The 12,800-nt window shown below is 38.8% G+C and overlaps 1 protein-coding gene across 1 annotated transcript in view; it reads left to right on the forward strand.

Annotated features, from left to right (window-relative positions):
* Positions 1–377: 377 nt before the first annotated feature.
* The window catches only part of LOC121397975 (uromodulin-like), a 47,292-nt gene continuing 34,869 nt past the window's right edge, over positions 378–12,800 (forward strand). Inside the window, exons 1-3 of the mRNA XM_041576299.1 lie at positions 378–439; positions 6,140–6,228; positions 11,097–11,252. Of these exons, the coding sequence (XP_041432233.1) occupies positions 378–439; positions 6,140–6,228; positions 11,097–11,252 (307 nt within the window). The remainder of the gene's footprint in view (positions 440–6,139; positions 6,229–11,096; positions 11,253–12,800) is intronic.

Genomic DNA, 12,800 nt, shown 5'->3' on the forward strand with positions numbered 1-12,800 from the left:
ATTCGCTGGCGGCGAAACGTGCAAATTCGCCACGAATTCGCGCCTGGCGAATAAATTCGCCCATCACTATTTGGTGCCCTCCAGTTCGTTTTTGCCAATGAGTGTCCTAGTTGCAAGGGTACTACTTTTCATATCCCAAACTCCTCCAAAGGGAAAGAAGAAAAAACTGAGACATGGAGCTCCTTGTACAAATAAAATTTTTCAAATGCAATTGCATACTTAGGAACCCTCAGCGTGGTGTTATATTGGGTATGTCCTTACCACCTTTGTGGGGCTTTTTTACATGACTTCATGCCTGACTCTGTCCATCTGAGAGTTCTAGATGAAGTGAAACACTATCCTTATGATAGCTCTGCAGATGGTAGTTAGCAGGCACCATGTCTGAGCCATGTACTGTAGGATGGGAGGAATCTCATTCTGCAGAACCTTTCCTTCTATGGTGAGATCTCTGAGCATCTAAAGGCCAATTTTCTGTCTCACTTTTACCTGTCTCATCACAGAGCTTCATTCAAAGCTAGAACAAAAGGGGGTTATTGTTGTAGTCCACAATTTGCACAAATGCTAGCCAAGAGTCCAAGTCCTTATGAAACCTAAAGATGTTTGTATTAAATTAGTTAAATATCTGCTCATCCAAAGCTTATATATTAATGAGGCTTAGTCATGAGAATATTTTTAAATTTCCAGATGGAAGCTGTTAGAGTTCTTGCTGCTTATAGGATATGTAACACCGCCATCCTGGTGGGTCTGGGAATAGCATCCATGCTAATTTTAAATAAAACGAATGTTGGGCATGGACAAATCTGCATTTTAGACATTGTAGAGATAAGCTGGAAGTCCGTGATCCATGATTGTTTCACATTTGCACATGATTGTTGAACATTTTCACCACATGTGATTTATTTAAGCATCCTCTCCAACATGTACGAGAGTAATTAGAACTAATTTGGGCCATTTTAATAGGGAAATGGTACCATTTTAAGAAGATCTTCCTCAACATTTCCACACAGCCAATACAGCTGGTAGATTTACTGGGCATTGGAGGGTTGTCACCCAATGGTTTTCTGTAAAAGTCAGAGATCAATCTTCAACGTTGCCATTGATTTGGTCTAGCTGAAGCTTTTATTATCAATCATAATCATAAGCAGAGGGGGTTTGATTTGGTGCCATGCAAGATGGACGCATAACCTTGAAAGCTCCCCACCAGTCTCTCCTAAAAAGCAAGTAAGCCCGTTCCGAACAGTAAAGAAACGAAGGGAGGCAATGGAGAAGTGCTTGCACGTCTTCAGCTTTATGGGCAGAACCAAAAAATCCTACTCCACATTAAAACTAACTGTGCTCAAAAGCACCACACAGGGGACCCACACATAGCCCACAAAAAATGGCACTGCAGCTTCAATAACAGCAGCAGTTGCTTCACAGACATGAACAGTCTTTTTAAATATAGAAGAGCAAAATGGTGAATATAACCAGCCAGTCACGGAGGGCAAATTAAAAGAACAGTTAAATACTCTGTACTATGTATTACACTTCAAAGCAACCTAAAACAAACCCTGCCAGAAATAAAGGCAGAGATAAGAGGTCTAGGAGAATAGCATATTTAGAGAATAAGGCAGAGGGTACTGTCTCTGCACATAACAAAGTTGTGAATATCTGTACTAAGCTAGAGGAAGATATACTACAGAAAAAAGTCATTGATTTAGAGGAACACTCACATAGATACAATGTGCATTTCAGAGGAATTTCTGAAGATATTAAAGGCCTAGATTTGATTTGCTTTCTCAAGGTCATAACCTTAGCAGTATTTCCACAGGTCTCAGACCATTTACTAACCCTAGACCTGGCTCACAGACTACCAAAATCCCATAATTCTCCAACCATGGCACCACAAGATTTCTAGTACAATAGCATTTCTCCAATATAAAGGAACTACCAGAACAATTACCAGAGAATTACCAGAACAATTCAGAGCTTTCTGCATTTTTGTAGATTTGTCAGTGGCTACTCTGGCCCAACGAAACGTAAATTCTCTTCAATGTATTATAACCCTAATTTGTTTACTGTCCCGTTAAATAGCAATTAACCCTTGGCAATCCAGGGCCCTGAGTCCCTTTTGCGTATGAAAAGTACTAGGAACTAAGATTTACAGCGCAGTGGCTCCATTTAGGGAACACTAAAGCACCCACTTTAGGGGATTTCCACTAGGAAAAATAAAACGCACACAGTTTGCAATAAAACAAATATAAACATTATGTAAACTGTGTATAGTAAATGTAAATGCAAATCACACAATATCACTTTACTCTGGGGAACCTGTGTGGACTATGGACTCCTGGCACAGTCTCTAAATGCCACAGTCCCAGTAGAATAAATCCAGTCAGTTCAATGTCCCTTCCCCAAGAGCTCTTATGTCTCCAGGTAGCGCTACCTGCTCCAAGGTACCTTTCCCTTTGAAAGTAGTAGCCGATCCCATGCGGCAGGTACAAGAGCAAGGCCTGTCCTCAGCCTGGGGAATCACATAGCGGCCAAAGTATCCACAGGCAGGAGATAGAAACTAGCTCTCCCTGATGCTCAGATAGGTCTTCAAGTTGAGCAAAACACAGCCCTTTCCTTTTCCTTCACCCTGGAAAATCCTTTCAAGCAGCACTGTCACACTCCACAGATCTGGATCTCTCTGGCTGCTGCAGCAGGGATCCCTTTATAAGCTCTGTCAGAGACCCTGTACATTTGGCTTCAAAGTCAGGCACTCCCCCTCTTCCAAGGATGGACTGGGGCACCCAGCCAATTGGATGGCTCTCCAGCCTGTAACTGGGCTGGATGATGTCACAGACAAAAAAAATAGAATACTAAATAAATGTTTATTATCTCAAAAAGTTGACATTACAAATGAAATTGGACAGGGTTGCCCCTTTCTCCATTAATTTTTAACCTAACAGTAGTAATACATGCTTAAAAAATTAGAACCTCTAAGAAACTATTGGTGTTTAAATTGATTGTAAAGATCATTGGTTTGGTTTATACACAGATGATATTTTTATTGCTTTATCTAATCCTATAATATGTTGAAATATCTGGAGGGATAATAGAGAAATGTGTTCTCTGTTTCCTTCTCCTCTGGCACCTATTTCTGTTTTGGAACTAATATTAAACATTGATCTGTTAATATGAGTTAGGAAAGCACCATTAAAGCTAATAGATTTGTACTGTGCAGATCATTTAAAGATAAATTAAATTCCTTCATGTGTCTTAAGAAAGAACTATACTTAGAAAAAAAGACTCTCACAAATACTTGCTAATACGAAATTATATAACAACACTTCTTCATTCTAAACTCAGACCATTATCATGCTTTGAAAGTTACTTTCATGATGGCCTGAGAATAAAAAAAGGATTGGCGAAGATTTATGGCCTATTAGGAGATCCAAAGGAAGGACAGAAAATACCACGTATCAAATGGGAACAAAGACCATACAATGAAGGAATGGCAAATGGCTCTCTCCAGAACACAACAGTTCACTAGATGTGCTATGCATCAAGAGGGCTATTACACAATCTTATATAATTGGTACTTAGCCCCTTTAAGGTTATCAAAAATGTACTCTGGAACTTCGAATTTCTGTTGGAGATGCAGCAGGAGACATTGTCCATATTTGGTGGACATGTGAGAACTTACAGAAATATTGGCATAATTTGAGATCTTTGATTAGAGAGATAACATTGGTCTTCATCCTAAAGTCCCCAGAAGCTATGTTGCTGAATTTTTATGGAAAACTTCCAAGCAAGAATTTAAAAATTATGACATTCCAAATAATAAATTCTGGCAGAATTTTGATTGCTAGAATTTGAAAAAAAATAAGATGTCCATAAGATGTCCCTAGTATTACGCAAGTACAAAGAGATACGAACAACAACGAAAAAGTAGTCCCGAGTTGCTTTGGGAGGAAAAAAACCATCTTGGAAGCTCACCAACTTTGGATGTCTAAGGTCAAAATCTAATTCATACACCATTTATGTGTTATTTCTTTTGATTATGAACTGTAACTACCTTGAGAGACATACAGATGCAATATATGTTACTATCCTTTTTTCTTTGTTTTTGTTTAATTATGTGTATTTTATTTTGGTTAACTCAATGGGTAATGTTATACCTGTTATACAATAATTTTGAACATTACATACTGATACATTGTCGTGTTGATGGAAATTAATCAATAAAAAAACATATAAGCAATAGATATATACCTTTTGTATTTTTTGGTATTCGTGGATTGGGTTGACAGGAATCAATTGGTTTATTGTATGATTACATAAAATGTCTTAAACGCAGATATAGAAAAAACTCCTTCTTAGGGATATGAAACCTGTGTCAAAGTTGTTTGAAAACTTTGAAAACTGCCATGGTTTTAATGAAATCTGATTTAATGGAAAAAGGGACTGAGCCAGAAGTCAGGTTCCACTGATCATAGCCTCTGACTTTCTGGTGTTGACTCCTGAAGTGCTCTCAAAGTCCTTGCAGGTTTGGATGAGTGCTCTTCAGTGGAGAAGGTGGTCACTCTGTCTATGTATAGCAAGTACTTGATCTGAGATTTGGCACATTCTGGACAAATTTTACAACATTGTACCGCGATTTAGGTGCTAGTACCACATAATAGCCAAAATACACATGCTCACATGCCACATCAAGGTCCCTCAATGAATGTCCTACACTGCCTGCTTTATACTAAATATTAAAGTGTGCTTAAAACATTTAAAAACTTTAAATAGAACTCCTAGCAACAGTTTGCCTTTTATGTCACTTTTTGTTTACTCTTTACTTTACCCTTGCTCAGAAATGAAACCAGCAAGCACAATTTTAAAGGGGTTGTAAACCCAGCCATAATGCCATCCCACAGAGCCCCCTAGTTTTCTATAGAAGTTGCTGAAAAAACACAATTATAGATGCAGGAAATTCACCAATAAGAATTTTGCTGATCAAAAACTTCATTATAAATGCAAAAGAACTGACCAATGAGAACTCTGATTCCCATTTACCATGCCAGGCATCTTGTTGTTATCTTTATCTCACATATAAATCATAAAATAATAATTATGATTTTTTTTTACTTCATTAAATTACAATGGAGACAAACATGGGGATAAAGGACAGACATGTTTAGTGTTGGGAAACTGTACTTAGTTTCTTTAGCATTTAACTGGTTGGTCTAGGCAAAGCTTATCTGGAGTATAATACCAGAACATTTGTCTAGTCTTTTGTCTAGTGCATGTCACCATTTTTTGCCTTGCCCCAGATACGTTTTCAACCCATACTAGAAAGGGGCTCTTGGTGGAGAATGAGTAATTAATTTATACATCTAAAACATTAGCCTTTTTTTGTAGGAGGCCATTGCTGGCCAGAGACTTATAGGTATAAAAAAGGGGTTGTGTATCTTAAGATGCAAAAATTCACTTTAATTGAACATACCTTATCTAAATATTAGATTTGCAATGATACTTACTGCTCAGTAAAACATTACCCCATGTTTAATGTTTAACAATTCATTCCAGTGTGAAAAATAATTTTCCAAATTCTTTCTGCCTACATGTAATACACATGAGTGTCAGAATTCAGCCAGCTATTGACCCCATTCTTTTATTCATATTTTGGAATGGTTTCAACTTAATTTGTAAAGTATAAGTAAAGTGGATGAGAATCCTTGGATAAGAATTGACCTGCAAAGGTGTGCAAGTCTGCATTGTATGAGTATTGCTCAAAGCAGTTGAACACATTCTGCCGAACTGATATTGGATATCCTTCAGATCTATATTTCGGTTGTATAAAGAAAGAATCATAAGATACGTATTTTAGTAACTTTTTAACAAAGTTTAGAATCCAAAGGAAGAAAAGATATAGCTAAGATGAAAAAAAACCCCAGTTACTTCCTTCTGTGCCACATTATAGCTAAATTACTTATTATCTAATAACCTTAACTTGAAAATGTAAGCACAGCAAATTTGGTTTATTTGAGTTATGAAGGCCATAAAGACACCTCGTCATTGTCCCCTCCTTTAAATATCCGTATAAAAGGGGCAGCTAACTAACCTGCAGAACACTGCTTCTGAAAGCTGCTTTGAAACATATAATTAACTTCTTTTTTTGTTTCAGGGTCAAAAGGACAATGCATACCTTGCTAACGTTTCTGATTTTATTCTTGGCATCTGATGGATCCCATGCCCAGACGTGCACAACAACAGGTAAGTGTCCAAGCTGAAGTACCATAAATGTTCTTTAATTATTATTACCATTTTTCTGCTGACATCAGGGTATGTTCAACTGCAAGTACAGTGCACAAAGTGCCATTTCAGATACAAATCTCCATGTTGTTCAGCCACAATGTAGCATTTTTTCCCCTTAATTTCCCACTAAGCACAGCTCTGCATTGACCTTAATTTTGGCCAATAAGTCAAAACAAACACAACAGTATGTCCCTTTGTTCATTAGGCGGAAACATGTGGCTAAAATTTTCAATTTTCAAGAAAGCTATAAAGCTCAACTTCAAGTGCTGTTAAAATGTCATTTGCATATGCAATTGTTGGGTAAATGCTCAATTAGCCTGTAAATGGTGCAAATATTAGATTGTGGTTTAAAGGGCTGTTCACCTTTGAGTTAACTTTTAGTATGATGTAAAGAGTGATATTCTGAGACAATATGCAATTAGTTTTCATTTTTTATTATTTGTGGTTTTTAAGTTATTTAGCTTTCTATTCAGCAGCTCTCTGGCAATTTCAACAATCTCGTTGCTAGGGTCTAAACTACCCTAGTAACCATGCATTAATTTGAATAAAAGACTAGAATGTGAATAGGAAAGGACCTGAACAGAAAGGTGAGTAATAAAAAGTAGCAATAGTAATACATTTGTAGCCTTACAGAGCATTTGATTTTTAGATAGGGTCAGTGACCCTCATTTGAAAGCTGGAAAGAGGCAAAAGATCAAAGCAAATAAACATAAAAATATAAAAGAATGAAGACCAATTGCAACCATTTGAAAGCGGGAAAGAGTCAGAAGAAAAAGGCAAATCATTTAAAAAATAATTTAAAAAAACTATAAAAAAGAAAAAAATGAAGACCAGTTGAAAGGTTTCTTAAAATTGGCTATTCCATAACATACGAAAAGTTAATTTATAGGTGAACCACCTGTAGCGTTCCTGCAGGTGGGCCTGAGAATAGTGTTTAAGTAGTGTAACCTGCTGCCAGTGTATCCTGGACACCCTTGGGCTGTGGCAACTCCCAGCAGTGTGTGTTGACCCCATTAAGCTTACCATCAGATAGATCCTGTATGTCTCCTGTGCACAGATCAACCAGGTTGGAAGTAACAGCAGTCCAGTGGGTTGTTTCAAACAAATAATTTTTTGATTGAACAAATGGCAGAGGTTCTGTCTCACAGCAACCAGGCAGTATAGATCTTCAAATACATTCACGGAAATCAGTGAAAAACCTTTACACTTTCGGAAAGTACAAGTAGATCCCTCTCAGGGGTAGTGCAACCTGTCTTGGGCTTTTTACTCATTCCCTCTTACTAGGTTATATATGAGTATTACTTTCCTGCCTGCTTGACTTTTCCTGCACTAACGATCGACTCCAGGGTTAAAAGGTTAATCTTGGAAGTAGTCCTGGCACAGATCATTCTGTTTTTGCAGGGCAGGCAGGCAGGCAAGGGCAACACATAATCAAGTAAGGCAGAATAAGTTAAAAACACCATTTAAAAAATGAGCAGCACATTGCAGTGCAGAGGAGGAGTTTTGCATTGTGGTGGAGGAGCGGAGTTTTGTTATGGTATAGTCACATACCTGAACATGAAAGAAAGCATCAGCACTGTAATAAGAAAGCTGTAAGCCCTTACCCTGAGTGGCCAATGTAGTATAAGCCATTAACTGTGCTGCCGGATTCTTCCTGTCAGTTAAGCATTTAACTTTCCGGCCTTGCAGCTCTGATTGACAAGCCCCATAAGAACGTGTCGGAGTCCGACACTCGCTTAAAAGTGAAGTGACCTATGTCCAATTTACATAGAAAGAGGTCACATTGAGGAAAATGGTCTAAAGGACATATAGGCATATTTTGATGAAGAATTCAATTATGCTAAAACCTGAGAAGTGTCACTATTCCTTTAACATATCTGAGATCTCTTTGCCTCCAGTTTGTGATTAGATATTGATATAGTGGTAGGGTTGCCAACTTTCACTGGCTGTACAAGGGGTAGACCTGTGGTGTCGGGGAGGAAGGCGATGATATAGTGGGCAGGTGACTGCCATCAATGGGTGGGGCTATTGTGTGGTAATCATCGATTGGCTGATCGCCATGTCAAGAGGAATCCTGCCTGGTTTTCCTTATTTGGAAAAACGGGCAGTCAGTCATGACCCAGGCAGCCCTTCTGAAAACTGGGCTTTTGGTCTAAAGATGAGGAATAATAAGATAATTGACAAGATACAGAAATGTATATACAATTCTAGTTATAAACTGAACCTTAATACCTTACATGCTTCTTCCTCTTTATTATCCATCTAAATTCCACTGATGTATACTTTGAATGATTATTTTAACCCAAATATAGTGATATAGTTAGATTTTGCTTTGCTCTGTTGTTATTTGTTATTTTTAAACTTCTTAACATTTAATTTTAATATATATTTTTTTGTTTTATTCAATGTATTGACTGTTCTAATCATCAGTTTTGAAATTATGTTACCTTATATACTCGTGTATAAGCCGACCCGAGTATAAGCCGAGGTACCTAATTTTACCTACAAAAACTGGGAAAACTTATTGACTCGCGTATAAGCCTAGGGTGAGAAATGCAGCAGCTAAGTTTCCCTAAATGTGGCTCTTCTAGCTCAGAGAGCACAATTGTGCCTCTCTGGGCTAGCATCGTGGAACCCACAACCTCCTCCAGAGCCAAAAAGATGAGGGGGGGGGGCAGCAGCAAGCAAATGGGCCAGGATCACCCAAGTGGCAAAGCTCTCTGTCAAGCATCACCTAATATCACTTGAGGTTCAAAGCAGCCTGGCAGTTCCAGTGCTCTCAGGTACCATATAACAATAGGATGGTGATAATAAAACTGTTTAGAATGTATGTGATAAATGTATGGCAAAATACCTTCTTCAGAAGAACTGCTGTCTCCATCGTACCCTGTTTCAGAGCAGTCACACTCAACCTTAGCAGGGAAGGGGTTAATCATCACCCCTGGCTAGCTTCTATTACTAAACTGCAATGTTACCGTGGTAACCCGTACCGCACTCTCTACTGGCCACTGCCATCTTGCCCACTGAAAGTCTCGTGAGAGTTGCAGAGGCTGAGCGAGAGCGGACGGGGAGTAACTTGTACCGGTAACTTGTGCAAGATTAATACGGAGTCCGGGAGGATCTGGCGGAGAACGTCGCAGTTGTGGCGGACATGTTTGCGGACAGTGGCGAGAGAAGAGGCGCTGGTCTGTGAGCGCTGCCTGCAGGAGCAGCCGTAACACAATCCCAGGTACTGTGTGTTGTTCTGCAGGGAAACTGCATAGACATTGTCCTATTCACTATTTTAGTACCTGCCACGGACCCCAATAGTGAACCCGAACCTGCCCGCGGATATCTCTGGTGCGCATTGGCTTTATCGCTCGCTTGTCTGCAGGGTCTGGTCTGGTACTGACTCGAGTATAAGCCGAGGCAGACTTTTTCAGCACATTTTGGGTGCTGAAAAACTCGGCTTATACTCGAGTATATACGGTACATATCTGAATGTCTATGTTAAAACCTCAATAAAAACAATTGAAAAAGAAAAGAAAAAGAACATATAAACCGCAAGAGACAGGCTTTACAAACTTTTTCTCATAACTCAGTTCTCCCCCACACAACCATGGAAAGGTATGTTGCAGATATATATTCATGTGGTATCCCTTTCCTAATAGAAAGTGTTGCTACTGTACTACGTATGTAAACCAGTAATGTAATAGTAATTGTAAATGAAGTAATGTAAGTCATGTAGGTTGCTGTAGGTCCAGTAACTCATTGCAGTCAATACCATGTTTGCATACCAAGGGCAGACCGTAGATGCAACCTGCTTATTGGTTTCTATTGAGACTAGAAATGGAACAATATGTGTACCCTTCATTCAACAGGGATAATGTATATTCAACAAGTTTCGTTGCAATCATTTCCTTTTTAATAGGCCCACTTCTAATAATTTAATGACTAACAACTGGTTGGCTTAGGACCTGTTAAAGTAAATAAAGGTTCAGGACTGAATGGTATTCATTCCAGGGTTCTAAAAGAGCTCTGCGATTGGCTTTATTTTCCAGGATTCCTTGATGTCGGTAATGATACCATGGTGTAATATGGCACCATTATTCAGAAATTGATCCCTCTCTCTGCCTGAAAATTATAGGCCGGTTAGTTTGACATCAGTGGTAGGAAAACTTTTGGAAAAGGGTCATAAGGGATATGATATTGGTATTGTATCAAAAAAAATCACAATCATATAGGCTTATTCCAGAATTATTTGATGCATAAGACAGAAACGTAACTAGAGGGGGTGGGCCCTGGTGCGGGACATGCCCCCCTCCGTACGCAATTTCATGGCCGGATTCCAGTGGAGTGCGAGCTGCCAGGGGGCCCAGAGGGGGTGCGGGCCCTGATCCAATCACACCCTTTGCATCCCCTGTAGTTACACCACTGGCACCAGAGATGGTTCCTGACATATTTAATTACCTTCTCCAAGAAGGTGAGCAGAAACCTAGACACTAGGATGGCAGTGAATGTGATCTACTTTGCTAAAACATTTGATACATAACCACACAGAAGGTTACAGGTTAAACTAAGGAATATTGCCCTGGAACATGATATCTGTACTTGGATAGAGAACTGGCTGAACAATAGATTGCAAAGAATGGTGGTAAATGGAACATTGTTGAACTAGTGTTGTTAGTGGAATACCATAGAGTCTAGGTGAATGCTTGTCTTTGTAATATATTCTTCCATTATATTCTTAAATCACTAACAACTTAACACACTAACAACTTTGAAAAAGTTGTGATTCCTCTATAAAAATAAAAAACTGTGAGTATGTTTCCCTTTTTGTCTTTCAGTCACATCATCCCTGACTTATTTAGTGGACACAACAGGGTCAATGTATGATGACCTCCAGCAGTTAAGTTTGGTGAATAATTGGATACTTGATCAAACAACGGCAAGATTTCCATGCGGAGTGCGGCAGTATACAATGGTTGAATTCAACGACCCAAGTATGGATTTTCCTTCAATTTTCCTTTTAAAATAATGCATTTGGACGATAATGAGAAAAGTCTATGGAAAGCCCAATATAATAAGTATTAAAATTATTTAAGTATAATATGCATATAAGGCCAGGTGGCACTTGCAAACCACGAATTTCCCTATTGGTGAGAAACGTTACTGTTTCTGAATTCCCTATTAAAGATCAACTACAGGGGATCATGCAGGAGGATCATTTGGGAACACAACTGTATTGGATCTGAGACAATATTGGACAATGTGGCAATATTCATATTATTGCACTCTCACCTTGACATAAATCAAATCCAAGATTGTGTCAACATGAAGCCTGATTTTTTAGATACAAGTGAGCTGCAGCCATTGATACTCTACCCTTATTAATGCACTACCTGTTCTGGAGTGGTGGTAGATCCAGGGCTCCTCTGTGTCAACAGATGTGACTTTGATCCATTTGAAATGGGTGTCAGAAAGGACTGAGAAGCACCATGCTCAACCAATTGAACACCAGATTTTCCATCATTATTTTACACTGCTTCAGACCTTTTACAAGGATAATGTCATGGGAAAAAAACAGTTTCAAAACACATCAGTTAATAGTGATGCTCCACCAATTCTGCACTGAAATCAGTTTCTCAAATGAGCAAATAGATTTTTCGATATTTAATTTTGAAACCTGACATGGGGCTAGACATATTGTCAGTTTCCAAGCTGCCACGAGTCAATTGACTTGTGCTCTGATAAACTTTAGTCACTCTTTACTGCTGTACTGCAAGTTGGAGTGATATCGCCTCCCCTTTCCCCCCCAGCAGCCTAACAACAGAACAATGGGAAGGTAACCAGATAGCAGCTCCCTAACACAAGATAACAGCTGCCTGGTAGATCTAAGAATAGCACTCAATAGTAAAATCCACTTCCCACTGCGAAACATTCAGTTACATTGAGTAGGAGAAACAACAGCCTGCCAGAAAGCAGTTCCATCCTAAAGTGCTGGCTCTTTCTGAAAGCACATGACCAGGCAAAATGACCTGAGATGCACCTACACACCAATATTACAACTAAAAAACATACACTTGCTGGTTCAGGAATTCAATTTTATATAGTAGAGTGAATTATTTGCAGTGTAAACAGTGTAATTTAGAAATAAAAACTACATCATACAAATCATGACAGATCCCATTAAGTAAGTTCAGGCAGTGATGCCTGGAGATGTGTGCAAATTATTTCACCATTTTTACACCACATAACATATGGGGGCAGATTCACTAAGGGTCGAAATTCGAAGTAAAAAATACTTCGAAATTCGACCCTCGAATTGAAATCCTTCGACTTCGAATATCGAAGTCGAAGGATTTAGCGCTAAACGTTCGTTCGATCGATCGAAGGATTTTTCGTTCGATCGAACGATTAAATCCTTCGAATCGAATGATTTGAAGGATTTTTAATCCAACGATCGAAGGAAAATCCTTCGATCAAAAAAAGTTTAGCAAGCCTATGGGGACCTTCCCCATAGGCTAACATTGACTTCGGTAGGTTTTATC

This window comes from Xenopus laevis, chromosome 9_10L, assembly GCF_017654675.1.
Source record: "Xenopus laevis strain J_2021 chromosome 9_10L, Xenopus_laevis_v10.1, whole genome shotgun sequence".
Classification (NCBI taxonomy): domain Eukaryota; kingdom Metazoa; phylum Chordata; class Amphibia; order Anura; family Pipidae; genus Xenopus; species Xenopus laevis.